This window comes from Myxine glutinosa, chromosome 4 (assembly GCF_964187855.1).
Source record: "Myxine glutinosa chromosome 4, kmMyxGlut1.1, whole genome shotgun sequence".
Classification (NCBI taxonomy): Eukaryota; Metazoa; Chordata; class Myxini; order Myxiniformes; family Myxinidae; genus Myxine; species Myxine glutinosa.
Window position 1 is genome coordinate 84,944,421 of NC_136264.1, and position 19,336 is coordinate 84,963,756.

The 19,336-nt window shown below is 42.4% G+C and overlaps 1 protein-coding gene across 3 annotated transcripts in view; it reads left to right on the forward strand.

Annotated features, from left to right (window-relative positions):
- UROC1 (urocanate hydratase 1) overlaps window positions 1-19,336 on the forward strand; it is a 369,204-nt gene that overhangs the window by 222,744 nt on the left and 127,124 nt on the right. Inside the window, exons 1-3 of one of the 3 annotated variants that reach the window (XM_078776094.1) lie at window positions 14,360-14,426; window positions 15,287-15,413; window positions 16,076-16,206. In XM_078776094.1, the coding sequence (XP_078632220.1) occupies window positions 15,288-15,413; window positions 16,076-16,206 (257 nt within the window). In that variant the 5' untranslated portion in view covers window positions 14,360-14,426; window position 15,287. Of the gene's footprint in view, window positions 1-14,359; window positions 14,427-14,842; window positions 14,975-15,286; window positions 15,414-16,075; window positions 16,207-19,336 lie in introns of those variants that run through there. The other 2 variants (XM_068112862.2, XM_068112860.2) reach the window with 2 other exon arrangements.

The window sequence follows — 19,336 nt, forward strand, 5'->3', positions numbered from 1 at the left end:
ACCACCATTAAATTAAAAACACCTAACCACCATTAAATTAAAACACCTCACCACCATTAAATTAAAAACACCTCACCACCATGAAATTTTAAAAACCTCATCACACGAAATTAAAAACACCTCACCACCACAAAATAAAAACACCTCACCACCACAAAATAAAAACACCTCACCACCATTAAATTAAAAACACCTCCCCACCACATAATTAAAAACATCTCACCACAATGTAATTAAAAACACCTCACCACCACGAAAATAAAAACACCTCACCACCAATAAATTAAAAACACCTCACCACCATTAAATTAAAAACAACTCACCACCACAAAATTAAAAACACCTCACCACCACGGAATTAAAAACACCTCACCACCACAAAATTAAAAACACCTCACCACCACGAAATTAAAAACACCTCACCACCGCATCATTAAAAACATCTCACTACAATGTAATTAAAAACACCTCACCACCACGAAATTAAAAACACCTCACCACCACGAAATTAAAAACACCTCACCACCATGAAATTAAAAACACCTCACCACCGCATAATTAAAAACATCTCACCACAACGTAATTCAATACACCTCATCACCACATAATTAAAAACATCTCACCACAACATAATTCAAAACACCTACCACCATGAAATTAAAAACACGTCACCACCACAAAATTAAAAACACCTCACCACCATTAAATTAAAACACCTCACCACCATGAAATTAAAAACACCTCACCACCACAAAATTAAAACACCTCGCCACCATTAAATTAAAAACACCTCCACTATTAAATTAAAAACACCTCACCACCACGAAATTCAAAGCACCTCACCACCATTAAATTAAAAACACCTCACCACCATTGAATTAAAAACACCTCACCACCATTAAATTAAAAACACCTCACCACCACGAAATTAAAAACACCTCACAACCACGAAATTAAAACCCTCACCACCACGAAATTAAAAACACCTCACCACCACAAAATTAAAAGCACCTCACCATCCCGAAATTAAAAACACCTCACCACCACAAAATTAAAAACACCTCACCACCACGAAATTAAAAACACCTCACCACCACGAAATTAAAAACACCTCACCACCACGAAATTAAAAACACCTCACCACCACGAAATTAAAAACACCTCACCACCACAAAATTAAAAACACCTCACCACCATTAAATTAAAAACACCTCACCACCAGGAAATTAAAAACACCTCACCACCAGGAAATTAAAAACACCTCACCACCACGAAATTAAAAACACCTCACCACCACAAAATTAAAACACCTCACCACCACGAAATTAAAAACACCTCACCACCACGAAATTCAAAACACCTCACCACCATTAAATTAAAAACACCTCACCACCAGGAAATTAAAAACACCTCACCACCACGAAATTAAAAACACCTCACCACCACGAAATTAAAAACACCTCACCACCATTAAATTAAAAACACCTCACCACCAGGAAATTAAAAACACCTCACCACCAGGAAATTAAAAACACCTCACCACCACGAAATTAAAAACACCTCACCACCACGAAATTAAAAACACCTCACCACCACGAAATTAAAAACACCTCACCACCACGAAATTAAAAACACTTCACCACCACGGAAATAAAAACACCTCACCACCATTAAATTAAAAACACCTCACCACCACGAAATTAAAAACACCTCACCACAACAATATTAAAAACACCTCACCACCACAAAATTAAAAACACCTCACCACCACATAATTAAAAACATCTCACCACAATGTAATTCAAAACACCTCACCACCACGTAATTAAAAACACCTCACCACCACGAAATTAAAAACACCTCACCACCACTAAATTAAAAACACCTCACCACCACATAATTAAAAACATCTCACCACAATGTAATTCAAAACACCTCACCACCACATAATTAAAAACACCTCACCACCACATAATTAAAAACATCTCACCACAACATAATTCAAAACACCGACCACCACGAAATTAAAAACACCTCACCACCACGAAATTTAAAACACCTCACCACCACGAAATTAAAAACACCTCACCACCACAAAATTAAAAACACCTCACCACCACATAATTAAAAACACCTCACCACAACATAATTCAAAACACCTCACCACCACAAAATTAAAAACACCTCACCACCACGAAATAAAAAAACACCTCACCACCACGAAATTAAAAACACCTCACCACCAAGAAATTAAAAACACCTCACCACCATTACAGAAAAAAACCTCACCACCACAAAATTAAAAACACTTCACCACCATTAAATTTAAAAAACCTCACCACCATTAAATTTTAAACACCTCACCACCACGAAATTTAAAACACCTCACCACTATTAAATTAGAAACACCTCACCACCACAAAATTAAAAACACCTCACCACCATGAAATTAAAAACACCTCACCACCACGAAATTAAAAACACCTCACCACCATGAAATAAAAAACACCTCACAACCACATAATTCAAAATACCTTACCACCATGAAATTCAAAACACCTCACCACCACGTTATTAAAAACACCTCACCACCACGAAATTCAAAATACCTCAACACCATGAAATTCAAAACACCTCACCACCACAAAATTCAAAATACCTCAACACCATGAAATTCAAAACACCTCACCACCACAAAATTCAAAACACCTCACCACCATGCTATTAAAAACACCGCACCACCACGCTATTAAAAACACCGCACCACCACAAAATTAAAAACACCTCACCACCCCAAAATTAAAAACACCAAATCACCATGAAATAAAAAACACCTCACCACCACGAAATTAAAAACACCTCACCACCACGAAATTAAAAACCTCAAAACCACATAATTAAAAACACCGAATCACCATGAAATTAAAAACACCGAACCACCATGAAATTAAAAACACCGAACCACCATGAAATAAAAACACCTCACCACCATGAAATTAAAAACACCTCACCACCACGAAATTAAAAACACCTCACCACCACAAAATTAAACACCTCAAAACAACGTAATTAAAAACACCTCAAAACCACGGAAACAAAGGATTGAGGGAGTAGTTCAGTGACAACACAGAAACTGCTCAGATATGTCGATAAATAGAAAAATGACGATACCTGAGTTGCTGTTTTGTCATGGTTTACACCAATCATAATACAAATAATTATTTTGCACACATTTATTTGTAATATACGTGATATTACGTTTTATAAACAATTTAATTTGAAGATTTAAGTTCATGGTATTTAAATACTAATGGTATTTTCAAACAAAATACCATTAGGACATACACATTGGAGAGATAGGTGCATACCAGACGTTTGTACGATTTCACAAAAGTTTGAGGGAGTAATTCAGTGACAAGACAGCACAAAACAAGACAGAAACTGCACAGATATATTTATAGATATATATATATTGTTGCGGATTTGAGAATCCTGCACGTTGATAATTGTTGTAAATATCACCCTCTGTAAATAATAGTAATTCCTTGTAAATACCTCCATTAATTGTAAAGGTCAAAGGTCGTCCCTTTAGCTCGTCCATCGCATACACGTAGAAAATCATAGGATCTTCTAAATAGTTATCTCTTTATTCTATGTCAGTATAAGGCTCTGTTTCCCATTAGTTGACTCTGCATTGCACCAAATGAAATAAGGTAGAATCCCCTTTCAATTGCCACCAAAACGCAATTGCCGGCAGCGTTCGCTGCCCTTTGGCTGGGGCTCGCTCGAATCGCCCCAAAACCTCCATTACGCACATGGTTAAGCTGGAGAAGAAGGAGGAGGAGCCGTCGGATCACGGGCGTGGCACCACTTAGTCATCAAAGGTGAAGCCAGCGAGCCCCCACCAGCCAACCAGGGCTGATGAGATACCATCACGGGCATGGCGCGCATTGATCTTGAAGCGCGTTATATAAGCGCCCGCGCAAGCCTTTTCGCGGCAGATGCGTGACCCAGCTGAGTTCTGCACAAGAGAGATTTCTGCAGAGAGCCACTTCAACCAGCCCCGTTTCAACCAGCCACGTGAAGCCCTGACGGAGCAGCAAGTGACCCTGCCGGTGTGTGGTGTAAAGCCGAATACGAGGAACTGCCGGCTCTTCGCTTCCCGCCCGGAGCGGACCCGCTTGCTGTGCCCTGTGGTCCCACCTTCGCATCCTTCCCGCCATTCCTGCCTGAGAATTCCCCATTCGTGTACGTGAGTTTGTCTTGTTTGTTCTGTCTTGGGAATAAGTTAAGCCTGTAGATAAGCTCGAATTGCACTGTGTCTCCTTCTTCTGTAAATTATTTTCGTTTCTTTCCTTCTCCCTTGGTTTCTTTGATTTGTACATAATTAGTTAATAAATCCCTGTTCTTCCTACCTTTGCCTTCTTTCCTTCACATCTGTTCGTCTTTGTAATTTCCCCCATTGAGTACCGGTGGCGCGATTTCGGCCAACGTTTAAGAATCTGGTTTAGTCCTTGCTAATGGTTCGAACCGCGGGCTGCTAAAACCGCTCGGCAAAATACCATCTTGTCCGTGGTTTCGAACGGAGTTGCCCACCTGCTTTGTGGAGGGATCGGCGGGGGTTACGGGAATCCTTTGACCGGTCGCCTCGGCCAATCCCACCCCACAAGGGAGCGGGGTAGCTTCAGGATCGGAGACGGCCAGTGCAAATAGAAGGGGGATTAACCCCCCCCCCCCCCCCCCCACTAAGTGGAGCTCCGTACTCCGTTTCCGTAACAATATTATATACTGTATGTGTATATATATATATATATATATATATATATATATATATATATATATATATGTGTGTGTGTGTACCTTCGAGTCTTGGTTATGTCTGTATCAGCATTGCAAATCGGGATTTTGGGAGATTTTCCCATTCTTCTTAGCAGGTTTGCTCAAGCTCTGTCAAGTGGGATGGGGAGTGTCGGTGAACAGCCATCTCAAGTCTTTCCACAGATTCTCAATGGGATTCAAGTCTGGACTTTAGCTGGACCACCCAAGGACTTTCACATTCTTGTTCTGAAGCCATTCCGGTGTTGCTTTGGCTGTATGCTTGGGGTCATTGTCCTGTTGAAAGGTAAATCTTCACCGCAGTCAAAGGTCTTTTGAACTATGAAGCAGGTTCTCCTCAAGGATTTGCCTGTATTTGGCTCCATTCATTGTCCTTCTATCCTTGCAAGTCCCCCAGGCCCTGCCCCTGAAATGTATCCCCATAGCATGATGCTGCCACCACATTGCTTCACGGGAAGGCTGGTGTTAGATGGGTGATGAGTTGTGCTCGGTTTCCGCCAGATGTCGTACTTTGCATTCAGGCTAAAGAGTTCAGTTTTCGTATCATCAGACCACAGAATCTTTTGCCTCATGCTCTGAGTCTTTCGTGTGCCGTTTTGCAAACTCCAGGCATACTGTCATGTGCCTTTTTCTCAGGAGTGGCTTCCGTCTGGCAACTCTCCCATAAAACCTAAATTTGTGAAGTGCTGCAGAAACTGTTGTCCTTTCTGCAGGTTCTCCCATCTCAGCGAGGGAACTCTAGTTCTGTCAGAGTGGTCTTTGGGTTATTGGTCACCTCCCTGACCCTGGTCCTTCTTTCCCAGTTGCTCAGTTTGTTCGGATGGCCAGCTCTAGTAAGTCTGTGTAGTTCCATATTCCTTCCATTTACTAATGATGAAGTTTAGTGTGCTCTTGTTAACCTTCAACACTCTAGAAATTGTTTTATACTCTTCCCTAGTTCTATGCCTCCTCACATTTCCATCCCAGAGTTCTACGGACAGTTCCTTGGACTTCACGGTACAGTTTCTGCTCTGATATGCACTGTCACATGTGGGACCTTATATAGAAATGTGTGTATCTTTCTCAATCATATCAGTCAATTTAATTGTCTGCAGGCTTCTCAGTTTGGACAATTGCCCAATCAAGTTGTAGAGACATCTCAAGGATGATCAAAGGAAATTGGATGCACCTGAGGTCAATTTGAAGTGTTCGAGCATGCAAGTGGGCGACCCTGAATGAGCATGTAATTTTCCCACACATATGATTGTGATCTGGATTCAGGCCGATCGCTCAGATGGCAGAGCACTGGTATAAGGACATGGGTTCGATTCTTGGTCTGGGCATGTAATTTTCCCACATATATCACTTTAATTTTTTTTATCCTGTTCATTAATCTACTATGTGTATATAAGCAGGGAATCATAATAATAGAAAAAGAGAAGAGTGTTATTCTCTTCTTTTTCTTTCGGCTTCTCCAATTTTTGCATGGGTCTCATCACAATGATTAGTCAGGTTCACTATGTTTTTTCGTTCAAAATCATGGTAGATTAGCAAACCTATACATTTTTGGAAACGTTATTACATGGAAAATCTGAAAATCAATGTTTACATTTGCCAATTCCGATCAATTCGATTCGACCAATTCGACCAATTCGACCAATTCCATTCGACCAATCGCTTCGATCGACCATTCGACCATTCGATCGATTCGATTCGATTCGATTCAGCGAATTCGATTCGATCGACCATTCGACCAATTCGATTTGCCAATCAATTTGACCGACCTTTGCTTGTGTGGAACGGACTGTGAAAACGATGCGGACTATATTGTCGGATACGACACACAGGACAGTGATGACGAACTCTAAATGGCATATTCTGTAATCGTGTATGTTTGATGCCATTGACTGCCCGTGTATATTTCGTCATTGACTGCCTGTGTAGATGTGAAGTTATACTGACTGCATGTGTATATATGATTTTGCTGACTGCCTGTGTATGTTTGGTGATATGAATTATTGTGACACATTTTGATGTTATTAACTGCCTGTACAAAATGATAACATGTATTTGATTATGCAACTTATCGCGAATATAAAGACAGTATTTTGCAATTCAAAACCTTTGATTCGTGTCTTACCATTCCCCAGAGCACTAATTTGATACTTTCATTGGATTCCTTGTCCCTGAAAATATAGGTTTAGTATATTTTAAAAAGTTTTTAGGGTAATTAGAGGCAGAAATAGAACAAAATATGTATTTTACAGTGGCCATTTTGAAAATCCAAAATGGCCGTCATACAGGTATCTCTCCAAATGTAAACATTGATTTTTAGTTTCCTTATGCTATAACCTTTCCAAAAATGTATAGGTTTGCTAATCTACCATGATTTTGAACGAAATATAATTTATTGACATAGTGAACCTGACTAGATGGTTGATCATCTTTCTCCATCTGTCAATCGGCCATTCTTCTTCCAATACCACAACTTCTCAAGATCGTCATGTACCGCATCCTTCCAACTGGTTTTTGGCGGCCTTCCTCTTCTCCTTCTTCCTGGCAGTCCCATCTCCATTATTTGCTTCACCACATACTCTTTCTCTCTCCTCATCACATGACCAAACCAATTCAATGTCTTCTCGGCTACTTTCTTCGATACTTCCTCAATCCTCACTGACCCCTTGACATACCGGTTCCTAATGTTGTCCTTTCTTGTCACTCCACACGTCCATGGCAGCATCTGCAACTCATTTAAATCCACTGTCTGTTCCTCTTTCTTTGATATTTCCCAAGTTTCCACATTGTATAACAAAGCTGGTCTCACAACTGTCTTGTAAATCCTTCTTTTCAGTTTCAGCGGTACTTTTATATCACACACTCCACTGCTCTTCCTCCAATTACTCCAACGTGAACTAATCCTAATTTCCATCTTTACACTTCCAGCCCAATCCTCTTCCCCTGGCTCAAACTGACAATCAATATATTGAGTATTTGGTCTACTCATCTTCATACCTCTAATCTTCCAGCACTTTTCTCCATTTCTCCAGACACTCAGTCATATTATCATCATCTCCGCCACACAGCTCAATGCCATCTGCAAACACCATTGACCATGGCACTTCCTGTCTCACTTGCTCAGTTAGAACATCCGAGACAATCAAGAAGAGGAAGGAGCTCAGTACCAATCCTTGGGGTAATCCAACTTTAACTTCAAAACTCTCACTCTCTCCTTCACTGCTTCTTCCTCTTGTCTGGCAGTCCTTATACATGTCCTGTAATAATCGTACATACTTTTCAGGAACTCCACAAATTCCAACCACATCTGTTTCACTTGAGAAGCAAACAATTGTAGCGATAAGCAAGAGGTACATAAAGCATGGAATCCAAATGATAGGTGAAATACAAGGGCGGTATAAATGAAGAATATAAATTTTAAATTTGAGAGCTCCATGTTGAATCGGCATATCCTGAAACCCATTTTGGAACGTCGGGATGTCAGGCACATGTGGCAACCTGAGTTTGCTGCCAAGAAAGTGGATTTAATCTTTTTGGTCTCATTTCCCAATCGGCGGTGATTGTTGACTTTTAATCCGTTCCGCTGACAGGACGCATTTCTCTCAGTTAAAATTTCATGAAGCGGAATGTCGAATGTCGAGGGCCAATGGATGGATTAACTCTTGCTATCAGAACAATAAAAGGAAGAGCCTATAAAAGTGTGGTGGGAAAAGAAAATGATGTACATTCCTTTTTGCACCACTATTTTACATGGGCACCCTGTATAACACAACAAAACTAGAACGGCACTCAGTGGAGAGCATACCTCCACCTGGTTGGCCATATCACTCAATGGTGAAGAATCACTTAAAAAATTAAATAATTCTCATATCCGAATCCATATTCAGATCTTCACCAACATCGAATCGATTCTTCCTTGTCACACACACAACCCGTCCAACAAGTTTATTCCAAATCCATGCATAGCTTTTTGAGATATCCTGCTATGTATCGTTTTTGGCCCTATCTCCCAATGGTGAAGAATCAATTTAATAAAAATCATATTAGCCGGATCCGAATCCGGATCTTCACCAAAATCTAATAACTTCGTCCTTGTGACATACGCTATATCTCTGCCAAATTTCGTCCGAATCCATCCACAACTTTTTGAGATTTTTTTTTTTTTACAAAAAAACAAACAAACAAACAAACAAACGGACAAACAGAAAGGGGTGAAAACATAACCTCCATCCACCTTTGGTGGCGGAGGTAATAAATAAATGTTTTGACCTATCATTTAGCCTATCCCCATCATAACAATTTAAGAATCATGAGGGCAAAATCTATCTATAATTCCATTAATCTCTGTACGTTTGTACGTTTGTACGTCTGTACGTCTGTACGTCTGTACGTCTGTTTGTCTGTGACCGCTGTTTCTCGACAACCACGGGTCCGATATACTTTTAACTTGCCAGGTATATTGCTGGGGACCCGAGGATGTGCCTTTTCAAGGTTTCATATTAATCGGACAATTACTTACCGAGCTATGTCCAAAAAACGATTCAACCAATCAGAGAGCAGCGAACTATCGCGTGTGCCGAACGTGGCGGACACACTCTGCCTCGGATGGCACATTTGAGAGCGTATTCATTTATTTCACGTTTGCAAACTATGTTGGCGTTAAACTATGTTTTAAAACTAATAAAAACGAATTTGCGATTCATTCGCTTTCCTGCGCGTTTGTGCACGCGATGGCGATTTCTTTACCAAACTCCGGAAGCCGTTCGCTTTGGACCAAACCATTTCATGTAAATAGAGGGGGGGGATATAATTTTACGGAAGCCGTTCGCTTTGGACCAAACCATTTCATGTAAATAGAGGGGGGGGGATATAATTTTAGATATAGATATAGTACGGGCAATGCCCTAGTAAATGTAAAACAAGAGGCTTGTTTCTGGTTTGTAAACGTGACATGAATTTGGCCAACTGAAATTATTAGGGAATAGGGAACAGGGAACTCTCACTCGCGGTTTCTCCAGTGTAACATAAGCAGGACTCCAATGTTAGGCCATCTAGTCCGCGCCCGGAAGTTTGTTTATTTTTCTGGGTCCCTCGGCACAAACAACAACAACAACCAACGACAACAACCAACAACAACAACCATGTAGTTGCTTCTCAATTGCAGGCACTTCAAACATACATTACATCTTTCCCCTCAAGATGGAAAAGTGCAGTGACCAAGTTATTGTTACACGAGCAAATAGTACAGATGCAAACCAATGCAGTAAGAAAAGTAGAAGCAGAGATCGCTTGCAAAGTGCAACTTAGTCCAAAAACCATAAACAACAGATCAAACTCGTAAATGCACATTACATTGCAACAAATCAAATCCCAACTCAGTGTTATCAAACATCCAATATTTGTAAGGACAATATTTACAGTTCACTACAAGTCGAGTCTGTCTGGTTGACGACTGATACGACCTCTTCATGTCCAAGTTACGCACGGGGTAACTGTGTGTAGACACTGGCTGGGTGACTGCTCTGCCAGGCTCATCCAGATCTACAGAAGGTGCAGTATCACAAGCTGGAGGCTTCAAGTCGGACGAACAGCTTGAGCCATCATGGACCTCACTGGTAGCGTTATCAGTATCAACGAAAGACCAATCGAGGGCAGCACCCTCATTGGCTACACTGGTGCTCTTACGTAAATGTCGACGGTTACGGCGATAAGCATCACCCGTTTCTCTGGATCGAACAATGTACGAACGTGGCTGGGAATGCTGCTTCACAATCACACCTGTATCCACCGTTTGGAACCCGTAGGAGGCTCCATTCTAATTTCATCATTCGGATGTAATGGTGGAAGATCTTTGAGCATGTGACGATCATGGTAGAACTTCTGCTTCGCTTTTTCTATGTCATAGTGTCTTTTCACAGCATCACGGTCGTAAGCCATAGGCACCAGAAGACCTGGAGCAATGGGAAGGATATTCCACGGACTCCATCGCCTCCAGTCGGGTTTTAATATGTGGCAAGAGGGAAGCTGGTTGCCGATGCAAAGCATGTTCTACTCCCGAAGCGTGTACACGAACCGTACACGTGTATAGTATGCCAATTCCGACTGATAAAAAAGCTGTGAGATGGTTCGTCGGATTTATCACGTATCTGTCAAAGTTCATCCCTCGTTTGAGTGACGAGTTATCTCCACTCCGAGAGCTGTTGAAATCGGACGTTGAATATCAATGGCAACCAGCTCAAGCGAGAGCATTTGAGAGACTGAAGGAACTTTGCTGTCATCCGCCTGTTCTTGCATACTACGACGTCAACAAACCAGTCGAGATCCACTGTGATGCTAGCCGAAGTGGACTTGGTGCAGTGCTCATCCAGGACAACCGACCCATTGCATACAGTTCCAGGACTCTCACAGAGAAGGAGACACGGTACGCACAAATAGAGAAGGAGATGCTATCCATAGTCCATGCCTGCAAGAAGTTTCACTGTTATATATTTGGGAAAACAGTCACCTTCCACAATGACCATAAGCCTCTGGAAATGATCGTCAGGAAGCCATTGCTGTCCACTCCGATGAGACTACAAAGCATGCAACTACGATTGCAATGGTATGATCTCAACATTCGGTACAGAAGAGGGGAGGATATGCAGCTTCCAGACACCCTTTCTCGAGCCTATCTGCCAGATACCCGTTTGGAACTGGACAACTTGGTGCATATTTCAATGTTGGACTTTCTATCTATCTCTGACGAGAGGTATGCGGATCTTCAAAAAGCTACTCAGTCAGAACTCACTCAGTTACAGTGCATGATTCTTGATGGATGGCCAGACACCAGGCAAGATGTATCACCCTGTCTTCAACCATACTGGGATTCCCGGAGTGAACTTTCAGTTACGGATGGCATCCTATACAAAAGCATGCGAATTGTCGTCCCACCTACTCTGAGACCCTGCATGTTGAGCCTGATTCACAAATCACATCTCGGAATAGTCAAGTGTAAGCAACGAGCTACGGAGGTTCTATACTGGCCCTCCATGAATGCGGACATAGAGCAAACTGTTCAGAACTGTTCCAAGTGTGCAGACTATCAAAATCGCCTGCCTGCTGAGCCCCTGAAACCGACTCCTACACCATATCTACCTTGGAGTGAAATTGGGACAGATCTGTTCCAGTTTGACGCAAAGACATACCTGATAACGGTTGACTATTACTCCAGATTCATTGAGGTGGATGAAGTGAAGGATTTATGCTGTAGTACAACTCTTGAGAGACTGAAAGCACAGTTCAGTCGACATGGTCTACCGGAGACTCTACGGAGTGATAATGGGACCATGTACAACTCGCAACTTGTGAGAAAATTCTGCAAAGATCACGGAATCATTCTTAGAACGTCTAGTCCCAGATATCCACGTGCTCTTACTGCAAGAAACTGAATCATTGGCTTGCAGCTTGCCATTGACGTCCTAGCATACATTCGGTTGAAACTCAGTTGGACGGTGCTTATGCTGATACAACCGAGTATATGGATGAAACTCATGGGAACATTCTGCGGATCTGTGCACTGCATATAATGGCAGCATCATCTGGTGATAAATGGAGGCAATCTCTCTTGGTATCAAGAAGGCAGGCGACCTTCAGAATTGATACCGAAGCTCGCTGCAACACAAGGACACTATCTGATTTATCGGTGTCTCGCTCACACTGGTGAACTCCGTCAATCAGCCAAGGTATTATGTACCTACTCTAATCACAGGATAAAACCCGTCGCAACCGTGGATCTTCCTGTTCAGTACCGTGACAAGACAGTCACCACGACGTTTGAAGTGGTTGCTCTCCCACAGGAAAACATAATATCCGGAGATACAGCTGAAGTTCTGGGTGTGATCATCAGACTCGATTCCGTTGGAACTGAGGTGGACTCCGGTGATGTTCTTACTGAGCTGAAGGAGTATCTGGATCTAATGTGAACTAGTGGAACTCTGCCAGGCTCATCCAGATCTACAGAAGGTGCAGTATCACGAGCTGGAGTCTTCAAGTCCGACAAACAGCTTGAGCCATCATGGACATCACTAGTAACGTTATCAGTATCAACGAAAGACCGATAGAGGGCAGCACCCTCATTGGCTACACTGGTCACTGGTGCTCTTACGTAAATGTCGACGGTTACGACGATAAGCATCACCCGTTTCTCTGGATCGAACCGTACATGCTTCACAAACCGTACACGATGTATGGTGTATCAGATGTATAATGTCTATGAATGTATGGTGTATCAGAATGTTCGGTCCTTTGCCGTGAAAGGTCTTTCCTTGGCCAATGTGAGCTTTTGACAACATACAGTCCTTCATTTGCAGCTTGATGGAGTACTGCTCCCTCTTTGGGCTGGTTTCCCTGCCTCCCACCTTGTCCTTCTTGATGCCGTGGAAAGCAAGGCCCTAAAAATCATTGGAATCTCCCATGATGAAGCTGGGTGTCTTGGCCTGTTACTTTCGCATCGCAGACAAATTGGTGTCTCTCGCTATTCTACAGCCTCCTTTTTGGTCTTGCACCCTCTGCCTCCATTGGCTCTGTTCCTCCCAGGTTTCTGTTGGGTTCACACAGTCTGTCAGTAACCCTCTTCTTGTAAAACTCACAACATCCAGGCTCACTGTTCACCTCCACTCATTTGTTCCTCTTTTCTCTCACCTGTATATCCAACTTCCCCAGCCTCTTAGGTCCCATTGTTCCCTACAGGGCTACAACATAGCTGTTCACCACTACCTCAGGTCATCCCCCATTCATACTCATGATCCCTTCCACCCCAAATTACCCCATTCCCAAGCACGTCCATTCGCTAGGTTATTGTAATCCCCCCCCCGCCCCCCTTTCCTCACCTCTTTTAATTTGTTAGTTGTCTGTTGGTTTGTTCCTTTTCTGTTTCATCCCCACTTTCCCCTTCCTCTTCTTGCTGTATTTCATTCGGCTTATTCACTCCCATGTATCCTTCTCTCCCACCCCCTTGATCTCATTCTCATTCTCACTTGTACCCTGCTGTTGATGTTGTCCCCTTTCCATTTTGTTCCCTTCCATTCTGCTCCAGCTTATATGCCTTCCAGCTAGCTTTTATGATCAAAGTTATACAACACCAATTTTAATCTCTTCCTGACTATTCCTTCTGGAAAATTCCAGATTATTTGGCTTTTTTATTATGCTCAGTAGAGAGAATGCATTGCACCTGTTTGAACTGAAGGATTCTGTGACACCTTGGGAAAGGCAGGAAACATACAGGGGAACCGCATGAACCATGCCAGAAGGAATATCTGGTAACTGAGAGAAAATGATGTGAAAAGGATGGTAAATCATGCAAGTGTAAAGAACTCCGCATGGGGAATAGGTGTTATTGACGATGACGTCATGACGAGTTTATGACGCCATAATTTGACAGGGACAACGCTAAGACGGATCAGTTTGAAATGTATTGAGTGTGATCTACACAACAATTATATTAGAGATTATAAATGTATGATGTCATCGGTCACGTGGTCTGGCAGCCATATTGGATGAAAGGAAAAAAAACCGTTCAAAAACAGAAGAGTTGGCTCGCATCAAGTTGACTGCGCAGGGTAAGTATTCTATGAATACCATCGAGTTTTGAAATATAATTGATTGGGATCTCAAAACTACTTTAATTCTGCAAGTGATTTGATTGTACCCGGTGTGTACCCCGGTTTAGAATAGGTACACCGTATACCTGCGCATCGTAAGAGGCGACTAAGGGTTGGCGTCAGGAAGGGCATCCGGCCATAAAAACATTGCCTCAAACAGGGAACCATGATTGTCATGGGGCCCGCAAGGCTAACCCCCCGCTCTAGTGGGGAAAATGGCCTTAAAACGGTCATTCATTCATTCATTCTATATGCAAATAAACCCTTTTGAACAGATAATCCAAAAAAACTACTTAGACCTACTCAACCCTTTGTTTTACCATCCAATTTATTGATGATGCCCTTTATTTGACTTGACTTGTCTAATCTATTTCAGTCCACTGCAGGATAAGTCCCTTCCCTAAACGTGGTCCATTATTCTCTGTTTTCTGCAATTAGGATCCATCGTACTCCAGTGATTATTTAAATATTGACCTTCCTTTACTTCGTCCAGGGCCTTGCCTCAGGTGCAAGTTGATGATTGTTGTCCATTGGTTGTGTATGATTCTTGCCAATTTTCTACCTAGTTCCATTTCCGTTTTTTGCCTGTAACCAATATGTCATTGAATTTAGTTTTGTCTCACTTATTTTGTGCTTGTATGAAACCATCACACACAAAAGGCACACAAAGGATGAAAGAACAATCAATACTACACGATACAATAAATAATAATGTATTATGTAATTCTGTTTAAGCATGCCTTATCTATATGATGGTTAATGTTTATCAAAAGCAGTGGACTCCCCTACTGACCACAACAACTGTTCACTGATGCTAGTATGTCAAGTCTAAAGGAACTCTGTGCTGGTCTACCTCTGGATCACCTGCCTGAGAATCGGGGAAGAGATGCCTCGTTGCCTCACGCACCTGTGTGGGCACCAAAGCTCACCGCAGATGACAAAAAAGTAAGGCTGCCCATCTCGTAAGATTAGAGTATGGTTTAACAGTGTGTGTTTCTCTATATTCCATCGATAGAGGTTTCTTCAAATAAGCTATCAATTTATTTTTAATAAAACCTTGAAGGAACACTGAAAACATTTCATGCAAATTCAATCATTATCTCATTGCAGACTCACATGAAAGAAATTAACCTTCCAGCTGTTAAACTCGTTTCTAAATTATATTTCAGCTCAAACTAGAATTTGCGGTTACTCTGCAAATCTATCAGAGATGAGGTGCTGTCTGTCTTTCAGGAATGATTATCATGATTGTCCATGTAATGGCATTCTCTATTTTATAATAATTTCAATATTATATGATAATGACAATTAATTTATCCATAGCAAAGATGCATGATTATTAGAGCACCTAATACAACAAGTCACATCCAATATTTGTACTGTAATATTTTAAAGTAACTTCTGAAATAACTTAAGAAATTCAAGCACAAGTCTTCATTTAAAGTCACAAGTGAATAAACCATCCTTATGGATGGGTTAATACCCCCAGAATTCCAGAAGGGTTAATTCCACCAGGTATTTTATTATGGCGTGTAATACCCGTTCCCACCAGGAGCGGCGCTGTATATTCTTAAGAAGTCTCATGTGTAACTCCTGCTTTTTTTTAGGTGGCACTGAGAAATGCACTACGTTACTTCACACCCAAGTTCCACAAAACACTGGCTCCCGAGTTCTTATCTGAACTACAGCAATATGGTCACATCTACATGTATCGTTTCTGTCCCAAGATCAAAATAAGGTAGGGAGAAGCAGATCAGAGGATAATATGTGTATTCAGAGAAATCTTCTATCCCTGTGGTTCTTAACCTGGGTTCGACCGAACCCCAGGGGTTCAGTGAGCCAGTCTCAGGGGTTCGGCGGAGGTCCTCCGAAATGCATTGCAATTTGTTTGATTTTTTGTTTTTAGTTTTGTATCAATTTTGAACCTATGTGTAATTACGCTTATTATTAATACTAGGGCATGCCCGTACTATATCTATATCTAAAATTATATCCCCCCCCCCCTCTATTTACATGAAATGGTTTGGTCCAAAGCGAACGGCTTGCGAGTACGGTGACAATCCCCCCTCCCCCTCTATTTACATGAAATGGTTTGGTCCAAAGCGAACGGCTTGCGGAGTTTGGTAAAGAAATCGCCATCGCGTGCACAAACGCGCAGGAAAGCGAAAGAATCGCAAATTAGTTTTAATTAGTTTTAAAACATAGTTGAACGCCAACATAGCGGCAACATAGTTGTGAAATAAATGAATACGCTCTCAAATGTGCCGTCCGAGGCAGAGTCTGTTCGCCACGTTCGGCACACGTGATAGCTCGCTGCTCTCTGATTGGTTGAATCGTTTTTTGGACATAGCTCGGTAACTACTTGTCCGATTAATTTCAAACCTTGAAAAGGCACATCCTCGGGTCCCCAGCAATATACCTGGCAAGTTGCAAGTATATCGGACCCGTGGTTGTCGAGAAACAGTGGTCACAGACAAACAAACAAACACACACACAGACACACACACACACACACACACACACACACACACACACACACACACAGAGATTACTGGAATTATAGATAGATTATTGTCGTTTGGCCACCTTTGATTAAAATCAGATGGTCATGGAAGCCGATTGCGAAGGCCTTAGCTCTCGAGGTGAAAACTCAATGGCGGAAAGCTACACAAAATTGAGCGGGATGGAGGGGTGGCGTTATCTGTCTTACCTGTTAATCCCTGCAGTCTTACCTGTTAAATAAACCACACGGAACCTGCATTCAGATATATACAGAAAAATAATACAAGGGTTTATTCACAAGGATAGCGGGACAGGAAAAGCATGCACCGGTAATAAATGTCCTAATCAGGACGTCCCCACACAGACTTCAAATACAAGACGAGGGAATGAATTACGAAAAGAAACGTTCGTTATGTTCGGGGAATGTGGGGTGCGGCCTTATCTGTTCGTCGTCTTGCCCACACGCGGCTCCAAGCTCCGGCGCGAAGAAACCCTTCGTCCGCTAGCACGCTTCGCCAGGCCCTGATGCGACTCGCTCCGCTGCACACCACGAGGTCCCGCCCGCTCAGCACCAACACTCGCTCCCTGCACCAACAGCACCGCGAAGGGCCGAGCACCGCTCCAAGCACCACTCCACACCAAGAGCGAACCGTCACCACGAAGAAGAGAAGCGCAGAGACGAAAAGACGTCGTGCAGTGTCAAGAGACCAACGAAGAAGAACAGGCCAAAAGGGAGAGAGGGCCAAAGGAGAGCAAATGCGACTGCATGCTATGAAAACCCAGAGCCAAGAGCGAAAATGTCGTGCAGCGCGCCCTTTTATGACCTTCGTCGACTCTCCTCCAATGTTCTCTTTTGCTGGCTGCATCTCATTGGCCGGGTGCCTCCTGCCTGTGGTGTTTCTCGCCTTTCCCCGTGCCCAGTCAACAGTCCTCCTGGGCATGGCTCCCAGCCTTGCCACGAGGCTGGTTGCTAGGCCAGCCGGTGGTGTGGCTGGCTGCGGCCCCATCGGCGGCGCCCCGTCCTGGCTTTCTGCCTGTTTGTCTTCCACAGTCTTTGTAAGGGAAGGGAACTAATTAATGTGTGCACTAAGGACCTAGCTAAGTGTTTATAGGAGTGCGTTGCCATAAGGGACACAGGATTGACAACAGAGGGGACGACGAACAAAGGAATCTTATCCATAATCCCTGCACTATTTAGCACGCCCTGCTCCCTCGTAGCGGGGACATCAATACAGCTTATACCGACAACCCGGGCTAACATAGAACTTATTACAGGGTAGATTCCCTATCGCGATAGTTGAATACCTACCTATACAGATCTACCTGGCTCTAGATATTCCTTTATCCCCCAGACATAACATTATTATTATTTTGCTATGTGTGTTACGAACGAATGGAAATGTTATTTGTAATTGTATACCGATCCCATTCATGGTTTCTCTGGTCTGTGTTAAAGATAAGTTGTTTCACACTGACTGTAGTAAGTTGAATCAATGAGCAACTTGCTAATTATTCTGTTGATGGTGCTTACTTGCTTACTTACTTACTGGATTTTGGACGTTGCAGGTGTTCGGAAATTCCAGTGAATAGCCTCGATTAGCTTGCCGTGTGCCGTGCGTCATTGGTCGTGCCTTACTTTGGAGTTACTGATTAATTGAAAAGTAAGTTGGAAATGTTTGTGAATATGCAGGGCGGGTTCAGAGTTATATTAAAGTCAAAAGTGGATGGTGATTATAAAATATGATTGAATTACTCAGAAAATTAGGTGGAGGTGATATAACTCCTTTGGTCGCAATTCAAAACGAACAATTCGCAGTTTTCTATGTAATATTATAATGGGATTTGAGGTGACATAGAGTTGAGTAGATAATAAATCCTGTCATCGTAACTATAAGTTATGTTTTCTTCGTTAAAATTTCTCAGTTTTCAGAGGGGTCCTGATTCTATTTAAGCATGTTCCTTTTTTAATTTTTGTCATATAATTATTTGCCCGAACTCAATTAAGATCAGCTTGTTAATTTTTTTTTTTTTTTTGCAGTATGTCGAGCAAAAAAAGGAAGTGGTCGGAGGATTACGTGCGGTATAGGTTCACGTGTTTGACGGAACGGGACGGAAGTCAGCGTCCTCAATGCATGCTTTGCAATGTCAAGTTGAGCAACTCCAGCCTCGCACCAGCAAAACTACGGGAACACTTCAAAAAACTGCACGGCGAGGGGCTGTACAAAGACGCAATGCTGGATGAATTCAAATTGAAGAGAGTCCGATTCAAAGCAAGTGCTACCTTGCCCACTCTCGGCTTCGTTCCAATTGACAAACCGATCCTCACCACGTCGTATGAAGTTGCGTACCTGATCGCAAAGCAGGGC